This window comes from Nasonia vitripennis (genome assembly GCF_009193385.2).
Source record: "Nasonia vitripennis strain AsymCx chromosome 3 unlocalized genomic scaffold, Nvit_psr_1.1 chr3_random0005, whole genome shotgun sequence".
NCBI classification, from domain to species: domain Eukaryota; kingdom Metazoa; phylum Arthropoda; class Insecta; order Hymenoptera; family Pteromalidae; genus Nasonia; species Nasonia vitripennis.
Genome location: NW_022279624.1, coordinates 1140232 through 1167842, shown reverse-complemented (window position 1 = coordinate 1167842; position 27611 = coordinate 1140232). Strand labels below are relative to the sequence as shown.

Sequence of the window (27611 nt, the reverse complement as noted above, 5' to 3'; positions counted from 1 at the left end):
GAGAGAGAGAGAGAGAGAGAGAGAGAGAGAGAGAGAGAGAGAGAGAGAGAGAGAGAGAGAGTCCACGGAGCCGAGTATACAGTATAGTATGCACTTAGAGTATATATGCGAGGCATACGCACTATGCTCGCGTTTGCTCGAGCTTGTCTCGTTGCACGAAATCGTCGTCAACCAGTAGATGGTGCGACGAGTACCTTTCTTATGTATTACGACTGTATAAATTCACATATTACAACACGCCTCCTGAATTTTACAGTCGTGATATTTTTTCATTATAATTCGATACATTTGTGTTACATGAGTTTTTAATTTCTTATAGAATTCATCATCGCATTTTAGATTAATTGAATTAAGAGCATTTCAAGTGAACTTGAGTCTTACAGTTGAACTTGGCGATTATTACTTGGGTTTTTGTATAAACGCTTCAGATTAGTCTTAAACCTTTTCTATTGTTTAGGAAGTTTGTTTTCTCCAGACTCTTTGTAAAGATGTCTGCTAGATTACATTTTGAGTCAACTTTTACAATGTCGATTTCGCCCATTTCGTAACTTTCGTTTATATAATGATATTGCACTTCAATGTGCTTTGAATTAGGAGTAAAATTTCCGATTTTAGCGATCGCGATTGCTCCAGAATTATCTTCGTATAAGTTGTAGGATCATATAAATCTATATCAAAAGATTCAGTTAACAAATTTCTTATAAACAATATTCCAGAGACTGCTTCGGATAGAGCAACGTACTCTGCAAATGTCGAACATTTTGTTACCGCACCTTGTTTGTGGGTTTTCCAAAAGATCACATTTCCAAATAATCTAATTACGTATCCGGTTGTGGATTTTCTATTTATATTGTCACCTACGAAATCGGAATCTACCATACAATCTAGTATTTCGATTTTTACATTATCACAATATGTTAGTTTTAAGTTTTTAGTCTTGTACAAATATTTTAAGACTCCCATTGCATACTTATAGTGAATTTAATCAAAGCAACTTTGATTTCGACTTAAATAATTTACGCTGTATGATATATCTGGCCTTGTGCCTGAGCTTATATATAATAATTCACCAATCAGATTTCTATACTTAATTGTTTCATCTATTTCGCTAGTTTGACCTAATTTTAAGTTTGTCTCCATTGGAGTATCATATAGTTTGGCATTTTCTAGATTATATTTAGCAGCTGAAGATTCAATATACTTAGTCTGACTCAAAGTCAATTTATCTCTATTATCACTGTAATCAACATCAATACCAATGTATTGACTAACCTTTCCCATATCTTTCATTGCAAATCTTTTCATTAGACTAGATTTTACTTGTTTTATTTTGTTTTTATCTTTGCAGCAAATTAAAAGATCATCTACAAAGACTAGCATGTATATTGTATCTTTGGTTGTATTATTTATGAATAAACAATAATCATAAGTACTTCTAACAACGTTTAAACTTTCCATGAATTTATTAAAGCAATTATACCAAGCTCTTGGGCTTTCTCTGAGCCCATAGAGTGCCTTATGCAATTTGCAAACTTTATTGTCTCCTGTTTCATAACCTTTAGGTTCATTGATATATACTTCTGTTTTAACATAGCCATTCAGAAAGGCTGTTTCTACATCCATTTGTTATGTGTACAAATTATTTTTGCAGCTGTATGACAATAAAATTTTCAAAGTTTGCATTTTACCTACAGGTGAATAAACATTATCAATGTATTCTTTTTGATGGAAACCTCTAGCAACTAGTCTTGCTTTATAAACATTATTGTTTTTTCTTTTAAAAACCCATTTTACATCAATGATCTTTTTATCTTTTGGTCTTTCAACAATTTGATAAGTATTATTTTCCTTTAGACTGTTAATTTTGGAGTCCATCGCAATTTTCCATTGTTTATATTCATTTGAGTTTAACGCTTCCTCAAATGTATTCGGTACATTTGCATCAATGTGATTTACATTAATGAAATGAGTTACTGAATTTCCATATCTATTTACAGGACTTTTCTTTCTATTAGATTTTCTTTGCACTTTTAAGCTTGAATTATCATTTTCAGCGATATCAAAAGTTAATTTGTTATCTCTACTTTCCCTGAAGGTCTGAGTAGAGATAAGAGATTTAGTTCGATTTATTCATTTTCCAATATCACATTTTCTAACTTTATAGATTTGTTATCTTCCAAATCTCTGTCTTTTTTATCATCAAGTTTTTCTAAGCAAATAATTTTAGTATTTTCTTCAACTACTTGTACATGTCTAGCATGAAGAACTCTGCCGTTGACTAGAACTTTATAGCCATTTTCTACATAACCTACTAGTACTCCTAATTGGGCTTTATCATCCCATTTGCTTTTTCGCAACGCTTCTTGAACTCTTACAAATACTCGACTTCCATAAATTTTCAAATTTTCTACGTTAGGTTTGTTACCAAAAAATATTTCATAAGGAGTTTTGTTCTCCGCTGTATTGGCAATTCTACGATTTTTTAGATAAGCAACAGTTTTCATAATCTCTGGCCAATATCGCCTGTGTATTTTTGCTTCTCGCATGAAGCATCTACCTATATCCATAGCTGACCTATTGTATCTTTCCGCTACTCCATTCTGTTCATGGACGTACGGTGGACATGTTACTTAGTTCTATTCCCTTAGACTTTACAAAATCATAAATCTCACGCTTTAAATATTCTTTACCGTTACCACATTGCAACCTTTTTACCTTTTTATTGAATTTATTCTCTACTAAATTCACGAATTCTTTCAGACAACTGGCAGTTTCTGATTTATTTTTAATGCAAAAGATTCTAGTACATTTACTGTAATCATCAACAAATGTTACAAAATATTTTTCTCTACCATAATCAGTTGTGTTATGTGGGCCGTTCAAATCAGTATGAATGAATTCTAAGATTTCGGTAGTTTTTGTTCTATTATTTTCGAACGGTACTATAACACTCGGTTAATACCTTTCTGCCGTGTTATAACCAGGGCCAGAAGGACCCTGTTTATTGTAAATTAACGTCGGGCGTGCAGAAGGCACGGCTCGGCCGACTCAGATCATGCACGTGTTTTTACACGAGCCCGCGGAGGCGGCGTAGGTCGGGTCTTAGGAAATAACACACGAGAAGTTTAGATAAGGAAATGTATTTCGATTGTACTATACACGGAGGTGCAAACGCCGCACACTTCGACGAAAGATAAAGAGAGACGAGAGATATTACCCCGTCGACGTGAGAGAGTGAGAGTGCAGGTACTTACAACTCAGTAGTGGCAGTAGTACATGACGCAAACGGACGTGGTCCAGTCTCGGTCGTGGAGATGCAACAGTTCGGACGGGCGTCGCAGCGGCTCGTCGGTAACGCACGGACGAATATCGTTCGCTCTCGAGATGCTCGCAGGACTCACAACAAACCCGCGTATAGTATCAGCGCGAGCTACTAGTGTGGATAGCGCAGCGAGACTAACTCTAGTCGCGGCTCTCCCGGCCGTCGGTACATCGTTGTCATATCTCGCCAACGCTGTGCGGCCAGGCGGCAACCGCGCTACCTATGCTCTCACTCTCTCTGTCTCTATCTTGCCTCGTCTCTCGTTCTCGCTCGTTTCGGCGCTCGTTGGCAACTTGCTGAAACAATAATCTTATTACAATTAGTACATGATTAGCCGTTAGACATTTGACGTACACTCGGCCGTCACAACATCCTCCCCCAGACGCTGTGTACCCTGCCAGGTGTACCAGCTCGCACTCAGTCATGTCTAACTGGGTAATAAGAACTTGTAATAAATATCAATTTTTACAAGGAAAACTTGACTTTTTATTTCATTATTAATTAGATAATACAAATAATGAAAGAAGTAAAAAAAATAGTTCATTTTTAGTCTCTCGCCTCTCTTTTTACATACGGCCGTTGGCCAGTACGGCAGTCTTTTGCCTCTAAAAAAACATTAAGAGAGAAAGAAGAGAAATAAGAAAAAAAACAAAATGCTTCATTGCACGGGATTGTGGTAAGATACAGGAGGAAATGAAGTGGTTCGGCCGTTAGCCTGAGCTTCTTCTTCTACTTCTTCTTGTACTTGGCGCTGTACGTTAAGTCCATTCCATGGACGTCGTAATTGGGGCACTCGTCCAATCGAGCAATCCCTCGGTATCCGCAAATGGGGCATTGCGGTCCAGGTTCTGCGTAAGCCGGCAGCCTGTTTCTCGCTCGACGCTTCAATTCACGGTTACGGTCGAACTCTTTGTTCAACTGTTCGTTGGTTAGAGTCGGCCGTTTCTCTACGGCTGTTGCTGCTGGAGCGGCCGAAGTTTTCGACGTCGTGTCGGGCTGACGGCTGGTCGAATCTGACCTTACGGCTGTTGGAGCCGTCTTCGGGACAACCGGTGGCGCTGGCAATGGTTGCGGCTTCGCTTTGCATTTGGCCTTTAGAAATGCTACGGTTTCTACTAGGGTTGTGTCTCCCTTAGGTAAATCCGGCCGGTGGCCATACTTCTCCTTAATTCCCGACCCAATAGCGATGGCTTCTTCCAGCGCAGCGATCAGCTCGGTTCTGAGCTGCGTCGCTCGGTCTCTCGCCTGCTGTCTTCTGACTAGAGCCTGAGCGAACTGTGCGTCTTCTATCACCTGCAGTTCTTTCAGTAGAGCTTGCTTCCTCAGTTTGATCTCGGTCGGTGATTCCGGGATAGCAAAAATCGACCGGTTGAGAAGCTCGCTTCCCACCTCTACTCCGGATGGGACGTTGGCCGGTACTGTTGGCGCGTCGTCGATCATGTGGATCATCGACTCTTCGACGATTGTTTGCACAATCTCCTCTGCAAACTTCCTGATGACGTCCATCTTGCGATCAGCCGTCTATGTGGGAAGAAGGGAATTATGAGTGGAGAACGGGACGGTATACAGAAGAATGAAGCTCCCTAATCGCGTGATTTTAATTATCAACCGTACCCGCCGCCTTTTGCGCTCGCGTTTTCCTAGGAGACAAACTATTCGGAACGTCACGCGGTTTATTTTTCGAACATTTCGGTCTTCCGCGTTTCGCTTTGTCTACCTCGACGCTTACGGTGTTTGTCGGGTTTACAATCTTCGCCGGTAGTGTTTTGCGTTTTACAGTAACCACGTTTTTCTCGGCCCACCACGCTTTTTCGGTCGCTCGCTACTTGCGTTAGATGCTTTCGCTTCTTCAATTTCTTCATTGTTGACGGACGTAGTCCTGATGTCGTCTACTTGATCAGTAACTTCACAGTCGTCTGCTGCTGCGACAGGCTCACAGTCGTTTTCTTCTCTACTGTGATACTTTTTCAAATATTCGACAGCAGTCGGTCCATCTACCGTTCCGTTTCGGTCAACTAGTTCGTAAATACCTGGGCTCAGTATACGGCTGATTTTGAAGGGGCCGATAAACGGTGGAGCTACTTTAGCTGACACTCCCTCCGCTGCTGATGACAGTACTCTATTCTTCTTCCAGGCTTCGTCGCCTACTGAGTACTCCACGTTTCGGTGTCGGCTGTTGAAATATTTGGCCTGGCGCGCTTGCGCTTCTTGAGCGTTATCGTTGGCCGCTTCTTGGAGTTCTCTCAGCTTCTCCATCCTAGCCTTCCATTCAGATATAGCGATCTAATCTTCGTTGGCTATAGCTTCAATCTCCTCTTGTCGAAGCAGAGATTTGGGATGGCTCGGCTGTCTACCAAAATTCAGCATCGCCGGAGAAGACTGGAGTGATTCTTGTGAAGCCGTGTTCATACTGAATGCGAACTCTGCAATATGTTCGTCCCAGTTTTTATGATGACCCTCGATATATTCGCGGATCAGCGTTTGAATCGTGCGGTTCGCACGTTCTACGGTGTTAGGCTGAGGGAGATACGGTGGTGCGTACGTATGGTGTACTCCCCGTTCCTCTAGGAATTTATCCATAGCCTTATTTCGGAACTCTGTTCCGTTGTTGGAAAAGAAGACTTTTGGCGTTCCGAACCGTAGAAAAACCCGTGCATTCAAGTTTTTAATGATGGTCTGAGCGTTGGCCTTTCGTATAGGTATGCATTCTACCCACCTGGTAAACATGTCTTGAAACACCAGTAAATATTCATAACCGTGAGTAGACTTTGGTAGCGGACCCATTACCTCACCAGCAACTGTTTCCCATGGACGCAAGAAGTTGCGACTGCCCATCTGACCAGCTGGTTTTCTTTGTTCAACTTTGCATTGTTGACAGATCAAGCAGCTTCGGACGTAATTTGTCACATCTTTTTTCATTGATGGCCAATAGTATGACAGGGGGACTCTTTCTTGCGTTTTCTTGCGTCCAAAATGACCTGACGTCGCTTCGTCATGACACTCGTTCAAAACTTGAGCTCTTTTCTCTTTTGGAAGTGCTAATTTCCAAGCATTCTCATCTTCGAAAACATCATCGACGAATGCGTCAGGCCGGTAGGTAATATAATTTTCCACCTAATAACTGCCAGCCAGGAAATTCTAACGAGTTATCAGTTACTTCCTTCTTTAATTCGGTGTACAATTTGTCAGTTGTTCCGTCCTCTGGCGTAATACTCGCAATAATCGGACGTGTCTCTTCTGCATCGTCTTCTTCGTAAAGTCTCGACAGCGCATCGGGAACCACATTCATTGAGCCTTTGCGATGTTCGATCGTGTAATCATATTCCTGCAATTCAAGTGCCCATCTGGCTAAACGTCCAGTTGGATTTCGTAAATTACTTAGCCACTTGAGACTGCTATGATCGGTAATCACCAGAAAATGGTAACCTTCAACGTACGGACGGAATTTTTGTATCGCCCAGAGAACCGCTAAACATTCACGCTCGCTCGCTGAGTAATTCCGTTCTGCCGGAGTCATAGTGCGACTCGCGAACGATAACACACGTTCTTCCCCTTCTATCACCTGCGATAAAACAGCACCAAGGCCTGTGCCAGAAGCGTCGCATTGTAGACAGAAGGTTTTATTAAAGTCTGGTCGGTGGAGAACCGGAGCGGATGGTATCAGCATTTTAGTTTGCTCGAACGCGCGTTCTTGGTCCTCCCCCCAAACGTAGCTTGTTCCTTTCTTAAGCAGTCGATTTAAAGATTCAACTATCGTTGCAAAATCTTTGAGGAACTGCCTGTACCACGACGACATTCCCAAAAAACTGCGCAGTTGTTTTAATGTCTTCGGAGTCATGTACTCTATAATCGGAGCGATTTTATCCGGATCCGGACGAAAACCGTCCCTGTTGACGAGCACGCCAAGATACCGCACTTCCGATTGACAAAAATGACTTTTCTCGCGATTTATAGTCAATCGTGCTTTGGCTAGCTTCGTCAGCACGATCTCTAAGACTTTTAAATGGTCTTCGAACGTTTCGGTACAGACGATAATATCGTCCAAATAGCTGTAACAGTGTGGTTCGAGATCGGGCGTAATCAAGGAGTCGATCATACGCTGGAAGCAGGCAGGAGCACCAGCTAAGCCGAACGGGAGACGTTTCCATTCGAACAACCCCATTCCCGGGACCTTGAATGCTGTATACGGTCGACTTTCCTTTTTTATTTTTATCTGATGGTAAGCGTTGCTCAAATCTATCGTAGATATGTAACGAGCACATTGAAGCTTACTCAAGATAGTATCCATGAAAGGTAAGCGCTTACTTTGGAAACTTTATTTAATTTGCGGAAGTCGATGCACAATCGACGCTTTTCACTATTCCCCTTTTTCAGCGTCACGACGGGACTAGCCCAGTCGCTGAACGAAGGCTCGATGATATCTGCTGCTAGTAACTCTCTTACTTGAGAAAAGAGCATTTCTTCGAGTTTCTTCGAAACCGGATAGAATTTCTGCTTGATCGGACAACATGTCTCTAGCTCTAGATCGAACTTCACCAAGTTCGTAAAGCCGAGCGGCCCATCATCTTTAGGAATTAACCGATCGAGTAATTCTTCTAACATCCGTTTCTGGCCTTCATGCAAATCCTGCAGGCCAATCGAAGCTAAGACCGGACGAGTGGTTCCGTCTGTTACCGCTTCACAGGCGTTTATGACTTCGGTTGAATTTTCAACCGTTAACGTTCGTTCACGAGGGTTAAGCCTGGCGTCAAATTGTAGAACGAAGTCAGCGCCTAAATTGCATCCTTCACGTAAGGCAGGTACTACTAGCGTAGTAAGCGTCCTGGTTTGTCCACCGATCGTGAAGGGCAAGTCGACTGTTCCAGTCACCATTGAGGTTTTACCGTCAGCCATGCAGGCGACTATTCCGTCACATGGTTTTATTTCTGCGTTACATGCACTGGCTAGTTATACGGACGTAGCCCCGATGCAAGTTTGAGTGGCTCCTGGGTCGTAAAGGGCCCTGACCCTGAATTCACCTACCTGCACCTGCAGCCACCAGCGCTGGTCGGATAAAATAGCGTTACTACTGGTCGCTGCACAGTGTGCTATTGCAGTCGGATTTAGTTGTTCAGTCGACTGTGATGCCGAGATCCCTGAATTAACCTCAGGGTCATTACGGATCTCGCTTACTGTTCCCCTTTGGCTTTTCCCGCACAATTGGGACACGTCTTCTTCGTAAAGCCCGGTGACTTACAAGTCCAGCAAGCTAGTTCTCTTTTTTCCTTGTTTGCTGAGTCACTCGATTTTCCAGACGATTCATTGGCCTCCTTGGAGTCAGATTTATTTTTCACATCTGTCGGCGCCGTGGACTTCGTCTGCTGATTTTCCGCAAAGGTTTTCTTCTTACCCTGGGTAGATCTATTGGACCCTTTTTGGTTCTGACGGCCGTTGTTATCCTTCTTTGCTATTGAAGGGTAATTGTTGTTGATCCAAGTCTTGAACCAGAGGGGTGGCTCCTTTGCATCCGTTGGACAGATAGCTGCTATCGCCGGCTGATTTTTATTCTTTGCCTTCTCCTGTGGATTATAAGCCGCTCCTGGTAGCATAGATTTCTCCGGAGTAGGGGGTGGCTTGTAACGTGATTTTGCTCTCGTCCGTTTCTCGGCACTCACAGCTTTACTCTTGAATTCGTTTAGAGTTTCGAATTCCATTCGACCGAAAATCAATTTTAACTCTGGATTCATATTTTGATATGAAATATCCAGCTGTTGTCGAACTGGTAGGGCATCCGGCATACGGTTGAATATCATGACCATGCTAACGTAGTAATCGTTTACGTCTTCGTGTGGTCCCTGCGTACGTGAACTCGCCTCCACAATTAGTTGTGAGCGCTCTTCGTCTGTCATGTCGTACGTTGCTCTGGCTTCCTCGCAGAAATCTTCCCACGTGTGCCATTTGGGACGTTCAACCCCAGCCCATTTCAGTGCTCTTCCTGATAGTAAGGAAGTGGTGTGTGATAACGCGTATAACAATTCTTCCTCTGAAATCCTTGGACGAGCTAGTTTCCTGCAACCTTCCACTAATCTGATAAACTCTTCTACATCTTCTGTTGACGTGCCTCCGAATTTTACATTCCATTTCCGTATTTTGTCGTTAATATCGGCGGAATTTTCTCTCAACGTATTTTGGAGGTTAGAGTCATAATATCCAGACGTATTAGTCTGTAGGTTGCTTGGCCCTCGTTCTGAAACCAGGCGATTTGGACGTATTGGCTGGTCCCCCTCTCTCCAAACATTCCCACTCCTTTGCTGGGAATCACCAGTATATTGTGGTTGGTTTATTCTGTGCTGATGGCACGTCTGGTAACACTAGCTTTGATGACATGTAGGTACTTGTGCCTGTTGTGCCATTCTGTTCTGTGAAAAGATATTCCTCTCGTAACTCGACTGTGGTAACGTATACGGAGGCTGAATCGGCCGTAGTTGGCCAGGCGTATGGTTGTGTGGTGTCGACTGTTGACTTAGCCTTCGCTGAGGTTGCTGGTATATGTCGCTATCTTCTAATTCTGAAGTTGAGAGATTCTTGTTCGTTGGTTCGAAATAACTAGTCGTGTACGTGTCATTAAAATCTACGTGTTTACTCTTGGTCCCTACTGATGGTGGTGCATCTTCTTTCGACCGTGTAAATTCTGATGTTCTTAAACGGGTACTACACGCTGGGGGCTCTCTCTGAGCGCTGTTACCTATGCGTAATTTCTTTATATATTCGCACGCCTCATCTTGTATTTTCTTATACTGTGCGATTTCGTCGTCTTTCTTTAATAGGTCGTCGACGACTCTTTTCGGTAAATTATACGTGCAGCCGTCGCTGGCTAAATACATCAGGAAATCGACGTTCGATGTTCTCTCTTGTTCATCTGCTAATTCTGGGGGATTTTCGTCTATTCTTATTTGATCTGGATTTTCGAGGCTTTCCTCAACAACGTCATTCCCTACCGCGCTAGTATTATCGCACGGATTACCACCGAAAATTGTTGCTAACGGTTGTCGAACCTGTTCTCTATGTAGCGCTTGACCGAACCCTATTGTTACTGGTTCCAACCAGCTGAATTCGTTTTCGACGCCGCTTGGATTGCTGCAATCCGCAGGCTGATACGCCTGTTGCTCCTGACTTTCGGCATCAGGATTGCTGATTGCATTTCTTTGGTGGAAAATTCTTAGATTTATTTGATTCGCGTTCCGCTCTTCTTCTTCAAATATGCCGCTGACTTCTTGAGGGATATAATTCGTTATGTACGACGCGCGTCGTGTCGCCCGCGACCTAAATAACTCCTCCGAATTTAACAAGGTTAGCGACGGACGGAAGTCTTCTGGCGGGTAGTCACCTGCTAGGCACCTAAACAATCGACTTATTCTGTCTTCATCAGCCCCCCTATCCTGCAAACCTAAGAAATCTAACGCTTGACCTAACGTATTCGCGTCCCTCGATCTTACGTGGTCTTGTATCGCTACATGCGATCTGCTTAAGTCTATGTACGAGCCAGTTAAAGACATTGTGTTCGTTGAGTATTCTGACATTTAATAGAAGCAGAGCCGAGTCAAATTCAGCACAACCAAAAAAAACTCAGGATTCAACAATCCAAGTTACTCTCGCAGTGAATTTAATAATTAGTTGTCTACACTGGAACACACGTTTGCTTTTTCGATTAATACGTGTGATTTAATTTTAATCACTCAATTAAATTTGTAGAACGGTAACAATAATTTGTTTTTGAACCGCGATAAATTGCCTGACAGAGCAAGTAATCACGCACGTTTTGTGCTATAAGTTTTAAAATCTGAGAAAGAGAAAAAAAACTTACTAATTTGTAAAAAAATAATTCCACTTTAATAAATTATTTGTGAATTTAAATGTTACTAACTCCCTCTATCATGCAATTTTTTTTTCCTCTACGCGAATTCGAAAAAGCAATTATACGCCGGAGCGGCTGTGTGTTGATTGTATATGTATATTTATTCGTACGTTTCTGTACTCAACTACACAGCTATTTTTCTCACAAAACCAGGCTCAAGATCTCACGAAAATTTTCTAAATTATTATCGCGATTTATGCCTTAACATTCCTAATAACACAACAATTTGTTGAACTGAGAGATTACGGCTTAAACAGTAGTCAAGTTCAAAAATTGCACCAGAGTGCAAAAAGAATTCTCAAAAATCCATACAATAATTTGAATTCCTATACTGACTATAGTCCATCCGTCTCACTCGCACTCAGCCAAAAATTCCCTGCCTAACTGGCGACACTGTATGAAGTCGAGCTCTCGGTTCGCGGCGCGCGATGTAAACAATGTATACGCTCGCTGTCGCTGGCCGCTCGGTCGTTGACCGTTTCGAATTTTGAAGGCTGATGCCTGCCGCTACAAAGTTAAAGTGCGCGTATTATTCGACGCTGTCTAATACTTTTTACCGTTGCGGTCAGTTTTTTTTTCCCGAGTCTCACTTACGCCTACAATGTGTCGACACTGTAGCACGAGTAGCCGCTGTACAATTTTTGTACACTCGCGAGTTAAATAGCTTGACCTTGACACACGTTTTGGGGCGCCATTTATAACACTGGGTTAATACCTTTCTGCCGTGTTATAACCAGGGCCAGAAGGACCCTGTTTATTGTAAATTAACGTCGGGCGTGCAGAAGGCACGGCTCGGCCGACTCAGATCATGCACGTGTTTTTACACGAGCCCGCGGATGCGGCGTAGGTCGGGTCTTAGGAAATAACACACGAGAAGTTTAGATAAGGAAATGTATTTCGATTGTACTATACACGGAGGTGCAAACGCCGCACACTTCGACGAACGATAAAGAGAGACGAGAGATATTACCCCGTCGACGTGAGAGAGTGAGAGTGCAGGTACTTACAACTCAGTAGTGGCAGTAGTACTTGACGCAAACGGACGTGGTCCAGTCTCGGACGTGGAGATGCAACAGTTCTGACGGGCGTCGCAGCGGCTCGTCGATAACGCACGGACGAATATCGTTCGCTCTCGAGATGCTCGCAGGATTCACAACAAACCCGCGTATAGTAGCAGCGAGAGCTACTCGTGTGGATAGCGCAGCGAGACTAACTCTAGTCTCGGCTCTCCCGGCCGTCGGCACATCGTTGTCATATCTCGCAAACGCTGTGCGGCCAGGCGGCAACCGCGCTACCTATGCTCTCACTTTCTCTGTCTCTATCTTGCCTCGTCTCTCGTTCTCGCTCGTTTCGGCGCTCGTTGGCAACTTGCTGAAACAATAATCTTATTATAATTAGTACATGATTAGCCGTTAGACATTTGATGTGCACTCGGCCGTCACAGTACATTGGCCATTTTGCTTTCAATGCAATTTGTACATTTCATTTCAGTACTTTCAATCTTTTCCGGCAGGCCTTCGACTAATTTGTTATTTACTAATTTTGATAAATATTGAAAATTTACATGGCCACGTGCCCTATAACATTTCTCTTTATCAGTCAGTTTGACCGAATTAACATACATTGATTTAGTTGTTCTTTTTTTAATTACGAAGCTTTTCATAAAATATAGATTGTCTTTTTTATTAGCAACTGCTATTAATTCTCTACGTTTATTGTAAATTTTGGCATCATTATTTTTGGCTACTACTGTATAATTTTCAGTGACTTCTGATAAACTCAATATATTTTGTCTGATACATTGAATATAATAAACATTTTTGATTCCTACTTGTTTTTCATTATAATAATTTTTGAAAAATAATTTTACAGTTCTGATTTTAGTAGCTTTCAAATTTTTACCATCTGGTAATTTTACTTCAATAGGCTCTTTTAAACGTGTGAATTTATCAAAGAATTTATCGTTATTTACAATGTGGTCTGTACAGCCACTATCAAGAATCCAATTTATTTGTCCTAAATTTTCGCTACTATTATTTAACGCAGTTACCTGCTTTACCTCTGAATTGCAGACCTGTGTCAGCCATGCTTCGGATGTGTAGTCGCCCTGTTGTTGGCCTGAAGACTCGCCTCTAGGTTGACCTTGTCCTCTACCTCGTTGACGGCCTCGGCAGTTTCCTCTGTTAAAGCCTTTGTTGTAGCCTTTGTTGTAGCCTCGTTGATTACCTCGTTGATTTTGGCTGGAGTGAGCACCTCTTCCCCGGTTGCTCTGCTGTTGTGGTCTCGTACATTGTCTACTGTGGTGACCAGTTTCGCGACATGCATAGCATTTTCCTTTGGTTTGTACCGCAAAGGTATTGACGTTGGTTTTCTTATCAGACTCTGGTTCAGTCATATTTTTCTCCTTGATCTTTGACTTGACGTAGTCTACTGTTGTTTGATCCTCTGGGATAACATCTATAAAATCTCCGATGTAGCTGTAGCTTCGTGGCAAGGCTCTGACTAAATATCTCAACTTTTCAGTATCTCGTAGTTTACCACCAGCCGTTTTAAACTCGTTTGTAACTTTTTCGAATTCTACAATAAAATCTTCAACTGATTTATAGTTATTCAGTTTAATTTCCTCAATTTTACTTCTGCATATTATTTGCAGGGCTGTAGACTGTGACAGATACATCTTATCGAATTTTTGTATCATTACAAGAGCCGTTGTGCATTCACCAACTTACTCTAATTGTTTATCCGAAATTGAACTTATTATTATTGTTCTTGCTTTGAGGTCAATCTTTTTCCATTGAGCCTTGTCCTTTTTTTCATCTTCCGTCATTTCTTTGATTGCTAGATCTTTACACTCTTTGTATTCTAATAGGATCATTAGTCTTATTCTCCAGCTTCTATAATTTACACTATCAAACACTGGTATAATAATATCTTCAATTTTTGCTTAACCTCTAGATTTGACACGTGCTCTGTAATAGCATTTCACCACGTGTTTTACTTGCCAACTTCAATCTGCTTGCATCGCACTTAAATTGTAATTATTTTTCAAACATCTTCTTTTTTCAGTAGCTGAGGACTTTATCTTCGTCACTAAGCGTATATTTTTTTTTACTTTAACCCTTTCTGACCATACAATATTAACTTGAAAATTTTCTATTCTTGACAGACGTTTTGACATGGAAATTCGAATTTCAATACTTCGCAAGTATATACATTTTTCGAGAAATTTTCTCCTTTTATTTCACTGATCAATTTTTCACTGTGCGATTCACTTTGTTAACAATAACCGTTAACTTCTTTTCCACGTGGCTTTTCTTCTAACCTCACTTTTTATAAGTATTTCTATACCTCCCTGAAGGTTGGTATAGGAATAAATTCAAACATACTAACCACGGACTGCTACCATGTTGGAGTGGTGGATAAATAAAGACAATGTGAGGTTAATAATAATTGTAAATATATTGTTGAAAGTAAGTGGCATAAGCCACGAGTCGGAAGTACATTCGTTCAGCTCGCATGCACTTAGAGTATATACGCGAGGCATGCGCACTATGCTCGCGTTTGCTCCAGCTTGTCTCGTTGCACGAAATCATCGTCAACTAGTAGATGGTGCGACGAGTACCTTTTTTTTTGTATTATGACGGTATAAATTCACATATTAGAACAAAAAGAGTTGAAAAAATGAATTGTCCTTGGATGCCAGTGCATAATGCAAGAATTGAAATATGCACAATGTATATGAAAAAAAAGCATTGTCCCTGCGCATTAGATTCTTAACCAAAATCCCACTGATTCCGTAAAGGTCAGTGCTAAAAAAACTATGTAATGTATGTGTGTATGTGTAAACCGCGTGTGTTATTCCTGACAGCCGCTACTGTCTTACACAATTAAGAGGCAGAGCTCTCAAATAAAAGGTTTTCCTTATCCTAGTTTGATGAAACAAAATAAGTAAAAGAGCGTCACAATATAATAACTTAAACAGTAATTATAAGCAGTAAAAAAGAAATGAACAATTGAGGCATTGCTATAGCCAAGTGCTGTCGCTTGGGCCTGGCGAAAACCTGGCCCTTCGCCGCATACATAGCCGGCTTACCTTAGCGCATTGCCACGCGCTTAGACGATTTGGCGCCGCACGACGCAGCGTGCTTTTTACCAAACGCTCCTTATGATTTAAGGCGGGCTGCCACTGCACCCTTAACTTAAATCTAAACAATATTGGCTATAATTACGATAATAAACAAGCATATATTATTATAGAATGAGCGATGCACATTAGTGCAAGTATTCAGAAGTATATATTATGTGATGTTGCGCTTTTTATAACCGATTCCGGTGACGCAAACAATCAGTTTACACTAGTTTTTACTTCGATCTCCGTACCGCGGACTCTTACATCTACAGAAGGGGACAACGTGTAGAACTAGGAACAGGTATGCCTGGCGCAGCATAGGTGTAGAAATAAAGTTTATTACACAATGGTTTATTCTGAACAACAATAATCGTATATTTTGCAACCTCCAGGATGGATCAGAACTGGTCTGATTACAAGTTTCCCCGTAATTAATCAACTGCGACTCGAGACGTGATGTTATTCGATAATAAACGGACTCATAGAAACTAAACACGATAATACCCGATTATTGGCTTTACGACCAGATAACGAACTTCTACTAGAAATCAACAAACACGATGCTATAAACCGCTCTTCCGTGATTCTAATATTCGTATTCGCCCAAAATGGCGCCGGCGTCGCGATCAAAGGACGCGGCGTCCGTCAAGATGGCGTTTTCGTTAGATTCACCCCTAGAATTTGGCTGGTAATCGTACGCTCGTTGCCACTTTGCCGCTGTGCGACTTCTTGCTGAAATGCGCGAAAAATCGTAGACGTCGCGAAAACCACCGCAATACGGAATGTTTCTGTGGCGAGACGAACAACGGCTATTCGTAAGGCGATGACACGATTACGACTCGCGGAAGGAATAACGTTACAGCCGCTTCGATTACGGCTTGATCGGCGACGACACCACGCAGGTATTATTTAGGAAACTCGTGTTGCCGGATCTTAGCGATCAACAGCGGCTCGATAATTCTTCTTGTCAAAAGCTGGATCGCTTGGCGATCAACAGCGGTGCTACGCAACACCCGAGATGATTGCTGGATCGCTTAGCGATTCTACAGCGGCTCAAGGTAATACACCGGCGACTTCTGGATCGCTTAGCGATCGACAGAGGCTTATACAATTCTCCGGGTACGATGCTGGATTGCTGCGCAATCGACAGCGGTTCAAACGATTTTATCACAATGGCGGGATCCTATTGGATCGACCGCGTCTCGAACGCATCGAAACGAGTATTCACTCGTTCTCGACACACCTAGTTTCGTGTCGCGGCGCGTACCTCAACCACCACATGTACCCGTACAATAATTTATGGCACTCGTGCCGAATATGCAACGACTTACTTATCCGTCTTCTACGGAACTCCAACTTCCTTCTAGTACTTCTGCTACCTCTCTCTCTCTCTCTCTCTCTCTCTCTCTCTCTCTCTCTCTCTCTCTCTCTCTCTCTCTTAATCTCGGGAAGAAGTGCTCGTTGGTGCACGATACGTCTGCTCGGATCAGCCGTTGAGATAATTCTGAACGAGAAGGAAGTCTCGTTCGTCCTAGAAGTCCTGTACGTCCCCGGAAACTCGAATCCGCGCCATCTATATTAATTGCCGGCGGTGCGACACCGCCAGCGTCAACCGCGCGGGCGCTCTCTTCCGTCAGCGTCTAGTGAGCGAGATAGAGATAGCGCGAACACGTCAGATTGCCCTGACGCGTGATCTGGCGCTATAGTCAAATTTAAGTCACCGTGCAGTTACGGTGCACGGGACTCCCACTAACACACAGGACTGTGCCAGTGCGGTGGCATGAATCGGCTAGTGGTGCGCGCTAATGGTGTACGCTCGCTCCCCCCACTAGTCGCGTCGACTTCGCGACAGCATGCGGCTTCGCGCGCGAGCCCCTTTCTCTCGGTTGATCTCTCTCCCTCTCTCGGTTGCTCTCTCTCCCTCTCTCGCGCGCCCCGCCGAGCTGCCGCTGCGTGCTCACATATGCGCGGCGTCGATGCGCACGCGTCACTCCGCCTCGTGTTGTGTTTCGCGCTTGTCTCGATTTCGCTTCTTTGTTTCGCGGCGCGACTCCTGGTGCGAACAGGAGCAGGTGCGTAGTCGCTGAGATTTCGCAACTCGAAAGCTGTCGCTTTTTTATGCGCGATTTTGCGAGCTTTGGCTGCAATGTTGCGCAGGCCTGCCCCGGCCTTTAAATTTTCCATTTCGGAGCTGTAGGCACTTTCGGCGCGAACCTTCGCTTCGGTTTCAATTGCTTGTTGCAAGTCCGTCATCGCGTGTGCGGATTAGTTCATGCGCACGATTAACGGCGACATGTTGAACTGCAACGAGCCGAAAGAGGATGCGTTTACTTTTCGGGTAAAAGTGTGCGAGGCGGAGAGGCGAACGGTGGCAGTGTGGGTCACGTAATTCGAGTATACCTCTGCCCGAAATTCGCGACGTGATTTGCTCGGCGTGAGTGCATTGGATAAAGATATACTCTGCTTGCCTTGCTGCGTACACCCAATTGTTGGCTTTATGCAGCCTCAACCAAAACGTCCCTTAAGTGCTTAATTTTTACGTCGCATACGTCGGGGTCCTCTATAGCCCGACCAGCCGCGATTCTTACCTCGCATGCTACGTTGTCGCGCACGTCGCGCACAAGTTCTGGGTCGACCGCGATCAACGTGCCAACCAACTTCCGTAAATTTGGCACTTCCTGCGTTGGGATCGGGACATATGTTCGATTAGACGTACTCGCCGCGATGTACGCGTGAGCAGGCCATATATAAGCGACCATGTCAGAAATATTTAGAATATTTTGAACAGCGGGCACGGGCGAGGCCTTGAACAGGACAAATTTCTCCATGTCGATTAAGGGGATCGCTGCGTGGTAAACTAGGTACCCCTTCGCGAATAATGCCGAAATTTTCGACACTTTCATAATCGGGATCGCCGCTGACTCGTCTGGAGAAAGGGGAAATCTCGCGTGCGATACCGTGTCTTACACCGTTTTTGCTGAACGGACGATCGTTTCGGGGGACATGATCTGGGGGTGGACTAGGCCTTTGACCGCGAATAAGATCGCGTCCGTGGTGATTTCCGTGTCCAACTTAAACTGGGCCAAACCGTTTCTAATTTATAGTTTAGTATCGAGATTATCTAAGCCGATGGCGTTTGAGCTTGTCCTGTTTGCTAACACGGCAGTTGCTGCATCTAGCTTACGCATTCTCTCGTTCAACTCTGAAAACTCGTGCTCGACGATTTCCGTTTAATTAGATAAAAGCGCGGCCGTGCGGCAGTTGTCCTCGGCGATGGACTTAACCGCCTCTTGGACCTCGATCAGATAGGCTTCGGTTAGCGTCCCGTATAGCCACCCATGGAATGAGCCAATAAAGTGTCAAATTTAGATGTAAAAATTCGGAGGCGTTCGGCACCACAATGTGACAGAACAGTCGCTTATCTCCTTGGAGATCATAGTGAATGCAGATGTTCACTCTGAACTCGTGGGCGAAAATAAACGCGCAATCGATGGTCCCATACTCAGCGTGAGCCTTTAGGATTTTCTACGTTTCAGATGGCTCTCCGCAAGACCTTAGCATCGGCGAGGCCAAGAGCCGACGTCTCAATTGTAGAACCAACATATTAAGCTTCATAAGTTTCATTAACGAGTAAAACAAACAATTTCCCGGCGGAACGCTAGGAATCTTATCCGATCGACGGAGTTTCGCTCGCGGTTCTACGCATTGATTTTTGCGAATATACGCGTGCGTGCAAACGTTCCCCGAGCTGACGGAAGAGTTCTCGTCCGACGGGTCGGGTTTTCGGTCGTAGTTGCGTAACACGCCGGAAAAATCTTCGAGCGAGCCTTCGGCCGAGGAATAGTCGGGTGGCTAAGCTTTGAATGCATCGCACGCATCTCATCTGGCTGCAGACAATCCTTTCAGTGCAGGTTTTTGCTTATGCGCGGTCTCGCCGCGACTCGCGTTGCTTTCGGGCTTATCCGAGTTGTTTTTTCCGTTGGAAGCGCTTGGCTTTCGCGTAACTGGTGTACTTTTTACCTCGTCGGCAATAGCCGCTTTATTTTTCGAAGTCGCAACTGAGCTTAACTCCCACAGATCGATGCGAACGCCGCCCTTCCCCTCGCATTGCCTCTCCTCGATGTTGACCCTTAATTTTCTTTTCTGTTTGCTCCCTGAACACAGCCAGACCGTCAGCGATTGTAGTTTGGGAGCGTTGGCGCTCGTGCTTTTGTTCCGAGGCAGTGAGCTTGCGCGCATCACGGCGAGCTCCTCGCGCTCAACCAGCCCTGGGTATTTGGCGCCTGAGGGATCGGGGGAGTAGGTGGCCGTTGGGAGGCTCAAGCCCAGTGACCTTAGACTCCGGGGGAACTTGAATGTCTGCAACGGCTCTAGCTCGTTGGCGACTTTCCCCGACGGAGAGATTCGTAGACCCGACTCGTCACTATTGAGCTGCTAGGCTCATAAAGCTTCTGCAAGACTGCGCCTCGGGATCGCCGAGTGCTCCGCGTCTCGCGGCCTACCGGCTCTACATACTTTAAGTACGACAGCACCTCAGGGGACATAATCAATGCTCCCGAGGTCGACGAAATCGCAGATTTCACCGTACGCATCGACTCATCCGAGTCTGTACTTTCCTCGCGCTTTGGCGACGCTGTCGGCGGTTGCACTGCCGGGGCCTTGGAGCAAAACTCGATCGACGCGCGCAAGATTTCCCGGATTCGGGCAAGCATGATTCCATCCAGCGAGTATCTGTTACCCGTGTGTCTATTCAGCACCACGCTTGTCAGCACGCACTCAAACCATACCGCGTCCTTGTAATTCGGTGCGTAAACGAACTTCTTGTCCTTTACTTCCGTGAACCATTGAATTTTTATTTTCGCGTCTCCGTGATAAACATCGTAAAGCGCGCCATATATAAAAATCATCGTGTTTGTTTCGGACTGCCAAAAATTCGCTTTTATGAAAAATTAGCGCGTTTTTGTTGCGTGGTTTCTTGGGCTCGGCGTTGCTTATCGAGCTGCTAGACGACTACTGTCGAACTTTTACGTGATTGGTGCCGTTTTGTTTCTTGACCGCCCGCGCGCGAGAAATTCGGCCTGGTGGCGCGCCTGCTTCCTCGTCCGGATTTTCTTTTATCTGCTCGTCGGCCAAGTCGTACATTTCTAGCCGCGGTAGATCCGGATTGGCTTCGCCTTCAGCTAGCACCGGGTTTCGCGATAGCGCGAAGCATACACGATAGCATTACACGATATCAAAATCGTAGCCGACAAGCGCTGCTTTAACCGATTAAATCGTAGGTCCGGCTTTTTCGTAGTATGAAAGTGTTTGAGCGCTTCATGGTCTGTGCAAATCGTGAATTTCCGCCCATACAAGTAGCAACAGAATTGCTCCTTGGCAAACACGATCGCGAGCAGCTCCTTATCGTACATGGGGTAACTAAGTTCGCCCTTCAAGCATCTCGATGCATACGCACACGGTCGGTCTGAACCAATTTTGCCTTGGCTCAAAATCGCGCCCAAAGCAAAGTCACTCGCATCCGTAGTTACAAGAAACGGCTACGAGAGGTCCGGCGCTTTAAGTACCGGCTCCTCCGACATGATCTTTCGCAACGAGTTTAACGCGGCTTGCTCGGCTTCTCCCCAGACAAACTCTACGTCCTTTCAGAGGAGTCTGAATAGCGGATAAGCGATTTTAAAAAAGCCATTAACCCATTAAAAACTGATGGTTTGGGATAATAAGTAGAGTTAAGTAATAAGCAAACTATTTATTGTATAAATGAAGAGAGGGCGAGAGATGTGCTGTCTCTACGACGGTCTGAGCACAACGGGACAGTATCAGAGTAGCGACGTTTCGGAGTAGGTTCTAGTCGCGCTTATATAATACATCACATCCGTCGTACAAGAGGTTCACTAGTTAGAGCGCGAGATTTAAATAATTAATTGAACAAAATACAACAAAAACCAGGCAAAACCTGACAAAGATATCGAGAAACGAACTGTGCCATCCTTTGCATAACCAAAAATAAAAGTACCCGTATTTTTTCTTTTGTGGATTACAGTTGTTTGTAACAAATTATTTAAACAAATAACCCAAAATGTCGTAATTTTGCTAAACTGAATGCGGATATCGATTCTACGGGCAAAAACACGACAAAAACCTATGTAACGTTTTTTTGTCAGAGTTCAATTTGTTAGTGTAAAATAAGGATAAACAATCGTGCGCAAAGTAGTAAAAGTTTCAATAAGTTTCCGAGTTATGAACCCAATTATGGCTCATTGCCGTGATCTTCTTTGTGTTTTCTACAAATAGGTTTGCAACATTTCGTACAGAACCATTCAGTTCTCGTCGAACACGTACCTATCCTGCATTTTTTCATAATTCCTTGTTTCATGATGTGTTCTGAAGAATTTTCAGGCTTCCTATTTTCCCTGGGAATACGTACTGATGATAGCTTCCGAATGTAATATTCACAAACTTCTTGAACAATATCGTTGGAACCTTTCTTTTCATCCGGATGGAGTTTATTGTAAATTACCGTATCGTTCGCTAAAGATGCTTGAATAAGTCGCATAAAAAGACACCATGTCCATTGCATTGTGCTCGTCGAGCGTTTCGCCGAAAACCATGAGGTCATCGAGATAAATCTCCTGTCAAATTGTAAAAGCTGATTGCCGTGCTTACTGTCTGGCGCGTAAAATGCTGTCAGGTGTGCGGAATCGGTATGCAGCATAATTTGGTGGTACCCCTGTTTGAGGTCCATGACAGTTATATAATTAGCTGCAGCAAGATGCTCGAGAATGTCGCTCGTGAATGGGAGCGGGTGGCAACTGCCCTCAGTCTCCTCGTTCAGCGCCCGATAATCGGTGACCAATCGAAACCTCCTATAACCCTGCACGTCTGGCTTCTTGGAAATAATTCAGAGCGACAAGGAGTAATTTGCGTTGGACGGTACAACGATGTTTTGCTCGCAAGGCTTTGCAAGATCTCTGAGCATGTATTCCTTTATAGCAGGAGGGAAGCGAAAGCGATAGTTCCGGATTGGCTTGTTCGATTTCAGCAAAATTCTATGCTGTACCAAGTGAGTCACAGGGAGCGGCTCGCCTTCAAGGCCGAACATACCCGCGTACTCGTCAACAATCGCACGTATGCACGCCCACTCCTCTTCGTTGCACCCCTCGAGATTGGCCAACCGCATAATCTCGACGACTCGAGAGCGTCTGGCTTCGCTATCGGCCTGCAGCTTTTCGTTTAATCAGCGGATCTCTTGGTATTTTTCGACGTGTTTATCCGAGTTTATCACTCGTCTTATTTTGGTGGAAGTGTTTGCATCGCTGTCGGCATCGCTGTCCTCATCGGCGAGAGGTGAGTTAGTAATGGCGGTTTCTACCTCCTCTAACTTCCGTATCGCTGATATTGATGCACTCCGTGTATACGCGGCCGTTGATATTCTCGCCTGTGAATTTACCAACAACTAAGTCTGGGTGAAGGTTCTGCAGAGGGACCCACCCGAAATTCACGTCGTCGTTCCGTATGCGCGTGTTTATAACCATTTTAACTCGTGCGGGAATCGTGACCAGCTCGGCGGATTCGAACGGTAGTTTAATGTCGCCCAGTTGGAGATATTTATTAGCAGCATCGATACAACCCTTGTGTGCATCGATCAAGTCCCATCCAATGATTCCGCTATTTTCTATGAGGAAATCGTTGGATACTACGTGGACATTGCTAAGCAACCCTTGCAGCTGCACTACCGCCTGGCCGAGCGTTTACGCGGTACCGTCGGTCTCACCTTGCACTTTAATGATTTTCTGCGAGTCGTACGGGTAGCCGGGAGCTAGCTCCCCGACTTTCACGACGGAGATATCCGCACCGGAATCAGCGAACAATTTGCCCGTGCGTTTTCTTGAAAAACGAGCATTGCTCCTGATTTCGCTCTTCGTCTACACGCTCGCCGCTTGAGGATCGCGACGAACGTAAGTCTAGTTTAAATTCCCGGAATTATTTTCGTTATCGCGATCTGAGTCTGGGTTCATACTCTTGGTCGAGCTATCGCAACGGTTTTTGTTATTTTTCTTCTGGTTGGACTTATTGCCGTTGCCATTGCCATTATTGTTGCCGTTGCCATTATTGTTGCCGTTGCCGTCCTTATTTTCGCCCTTAGCGTTGTTGGCGTTCTTATTATTATTAGAACCGGCGTTGGCATTTTTATTGTTCGATCCGGTGTTTTTATTATTGTTCAAACCGGCATTTTTGTTATTGCTACCCTTTTTTGGTAGGGGTTGGAGATCGCTCGCTCGGACGCGTGCCGGACCAACACAACGCATGCATCAACCGAGTGTCCATGCCGGTGGCAGTAAATGCTATGCGCCCGCGGATTTTCGATCTGATCGGAACCCGCGTTTTGCTGCTGTTCGCCGCTTGTGCCGACCTCTTCTGCGGTGGCTTTGCGCACCTGAGCAGCGGGTTTAGCCACTAAAGGTGCGTTTCCGGCATCTCGGCCGCTCTGCTTCCCCTCGAATTCAATAGCAGCGGCAATTGCCGCTCTTCAATCCTTGGGAACTTACAACGCGAACAAGAGTGCATTTTAAGTACACTATCGAAAATACGAAATACATAAAAAAGGCGAGTTTTGATATCGCTTTCTTTTGCAGGCATATCGAGGAATTTAACTTTTCAGTCTTTTATAATTGACTATTTAAAAATTATTAATTATTTATTCTATTTATTTCGAAACCGTCGATAAAATTTTATTTTTTTATAAAATATAATTAATCATTAATTTATTGGATTGAATTTTCATGATGATTATTTTAATTGTTTTTTTTTCAGATTTTTCATATTGCAATATACGTTATAGCAGGCAAATTTCCATATTAGTCAAAGAGCAATGATTACTACTACTATTGAACCAGCATCGTCAAAAGATTCTTCCTCTTTGAGCAGCAGTGATTTAGTTTCACGATTTTTAGCAGCTACACCGTCATATTTATACGATGTTCCACCAATTCATCAAAACTTTTTTTTTAGTGAAATGTTACGCTCATACCTACCGCTTCATAATGATGCAGTTTTGTCAAATAATAGTCAAGTTCGACGACGTAAAAGATCTTGGAGAGACTCACGAGATCTACCTTTAGAATTAACAACAAATCAAAAAAATCATTCTCAACATCATTCAGCAACTCAAACTGCTACTTTTCAATATCATCATCACCAGCAAAGCACTCAAGTACAGCAATATCCACTATCATTGCAAAATCATGAACAATCATTTGATCAACAGTCACAAAAATCGATCGTGGGAACACAAACTAGGATAGATAATATTCATATATCGGATAATCAAACAGGTGCTGATGTCAAAAAACAAGAAATAAGTGATATAATAGGAATTGAAGAAAGAGAAATCAAACAAAAAAATAAGTCTATGAAAACATATTATTTAGAAAGGTTACCTTTGAACTCGTCAACAGAACCTTTAATTACATCTGATATAGCTAATGTAAAAATAGATAAATTTCCAAGTATTAGTACTAAAGCTTATTACACAGACCAAAGTTTGTTACAATGTAGTTCAAAGTCGTTAGATGACAATATAGTTTTGTATTCCAAAAATAAGTCGGAAACAAAAACAAATTTTTTTTCAAAAATTGCAAATTTAAGTGATAATAGTTATCCGATATCTAATTTCAGGTTACCAAGAAGTACATCATCTGATTTTACACTTAATAAATTGTGGTATCCACAACATTCACCATCTCAAACTCATCAAACTGTCGATCCTCTTCATTTTTTCATAGACTTTCGCGTATCAGGACACATATGGGATAGAAACACTGGTGAAAAAAATATTTTTCCTAGAACCAAGCACAATTCTGCATTTAATGTACCGCAACCAAAAGAATATAATAGACCATTGAACTTAACCAGAAATGAATCAATCAAAATGGAATCTCTTAACAAGAGCGCAAATGGAACTCACCACATATTCAAAAATATTAAACAAACATACCAAAGAATTTGGGTCACAGAAAATCTTAGGAATGGTACATCGAATGAAAATCCAAATGACGCCATACCGTTACAAAAAGTAAGATGACTATTCTGTTAATAGACGTATTACATTAATTTACAAGATGAGTATAGAAAATGCAAATCATAGATAATAAATTATAACAAACTGTTGTTTTTCTATTACAGGAAAATTTTCAGGAGTCACAATTTAATTTTCGTTAAAATAGAAAATTGCTTGAAGAAAAGTGTGACGAAATTCATCACATAAGAATCTGATTTATGTACAATGAACCTTACAAAAATCTATCAAAAGTACTGCGCATATATTTCGCAAAAGTCTAAGGAATAATACAACTTACGACATTAATACCGCATAAATATATTCTTTATATTTAATTAGGTGAATTTATTGCACGATTTGTAAATTATAATTCAATTATATTGGTCATAACCAGCTATTGGAATTAATATTAAAAAGGCAGTTTACATTTTACTTCTGTCGACATATTTCTAACGCTGACAGTGTCCCTTCTTAAAGTTAAAACATTTTTCTTCCTTCCTAGGATGCCTTGTGTGTAATTTTTTGAGTTTGTGTAAAAACATGTAGAAATTGTGTTTTAATGCATTTTTAGTCAAAAAATAGTGTTTTGGAAAATGTCCCCACGGATGTGTGTGTGTTCGTTCGTATACACCTTTCTCTTAGCTTCTACTCACAAGGAAAGGTACCCAACCCGAACTCACCGATTTTGATGATTTTCATATATGTTGTAGAACATAAAAAAATAAGAGACACGTATTTTTTTTTATCGGCTAATTTTCACTTTTAAGGGGTAAAAACCTCCCCTAAAGTTAACCCCCAAAAAGCGTTTTTTTTAAATATCTCGGCTTAAAATTAATATTTTTCAATGAAACAAATTGGAGGTTATTTCTTACAAAAAGAGCAAGTATTTCATGGTGATTTGAAGAGTAAGGGTAGCATCCCCTATTTTTTAGGGGTTGAAAACATATGTTTTTTGGCATAATTTTATAATAAAAATGTTTAAACCGACTAAAAAAAATTGGAAAAAATGTTTAAACATCCTTAATAACAAAATTTAGTTGACGTCTTTCGGTGTTTTCATAAATATTATCCCTAAGGGGGTAAACCACCCCTAACACAAAATAACTGTAAATATGTAATTCAATACATAATATTTCGTAGAAAGTTTGTATATAGAGGTTTTCGAGGTCGCTGATTACAAATCTATCAGATTTTGAAAATTCAAAATGGCGGATCCAATATGGCGGACGGAAATATCGAAAAAAAATTTTATATAATAAAAAAGTTTTAAACGACTAAAAAATTTGGAAAAAATTTGTAAACATCTAATATAAACAAATTAAGTTTTTCGGTTTTTTCATAGATACTTCCCCTTAGGGGGGTAAACCACCCCTAACACAAAATAACTATAAGTATACTTCAATCCATAATATTTTGTAGAAGGTTTGTATATAGGGGTTTTCGAGATCGCTCTTTACAAATCTGATATCAGATTTTAAAAATACAAAATGGCGAAACCAATGTGGTGGACGAAAATGTCGAAAAAAAATTTTAACTTTCAAAAAAACTTGTTTACAAATGTGTGATCTTTGTAGCCTGTACATGTGAACTAAAGAGCCTTAAACCCTAAACCCCTAAAGAACAAATAGGCTAAATGGTTGTGCTTTTTAACCAAACGACTCCAAACCCCTAACCTCCAGACAAGCCGAAGGCCTATGCTTTACCGTAGACACGAGTATAGACATATTACCGATATTTTATTCTATCATTTTGTATGTAACAAATAACGTCTCGTTTTATGTTTCAATCAAAGATTATTTATTTTTCTGCTTTTATAAATTAGCATAATTTCAAAAGTAATTTCATAAATTATAAGGTATTTCATAAATTGCATAATTATATAATTTTATAAATTCAAAAAGTCCACACTTTTTTGCAAATGAAAAAACATAGGTTAATAAAATTAGTTTATCAAACTCTTTTGCGTTTTGTAATAAAATTTTATGTTGTCAAACTTGGGAGTTTTTCATTGTTACAATTATTTCGTAAGCCGAAAGTTTTTTAGATGAATTCTCGAAGTAATGATTATTGTATCTATAGTAAAATATTTACAGTCTGGAATTCCATAATAATACTATTTGCTACGATTTAATGAATTTATCAAAAAATCTAAATTTAATAATAAATTTTATTCTAATTATTATTATTATTTTTCATTATCATTGCTATT

At 42.4% G+C, this 27611-nt stretch overlaps 1 protein-coding gene across 12 annotated transcripts in view; it reads left to right on the top strand.

Moving 5' to 3' along the window:
- LOC107981434 overlaps positions 1-25885 on the top strand; it is a 262240-nt gene extending 236355 nt beyond the window's left edge. For 9 of the 12 annotated variants that reach the window (XM_031925849.1, XM_031925845.1, XM_031925846.2 and 6 more), the window contains 2 exons: positions 24157-25417; positions 25528-25834. In XM_031925849.1, the coding sequence (XP_031781709.1) occupies positions 24215-25417; positions 25528-25563 (1239 nt within the window). In that variant the 5' untranslated portion in view covers positions 24157-24214 and the 3' untranslated portion in view covers positions 25564-25834. Of the gene's footprint in view, positions 1-24156; positions 25418-25527 lie in introns of all 12 variants that reach the window. The other 3 variants (XM_032601782.1, XM_031925847.2, XM_031925848.2) reach the window with 1 other exon arrangement.
- The last annotated feature ends 1726 nt before the right edge of the window (positions 25886-27611 follow it).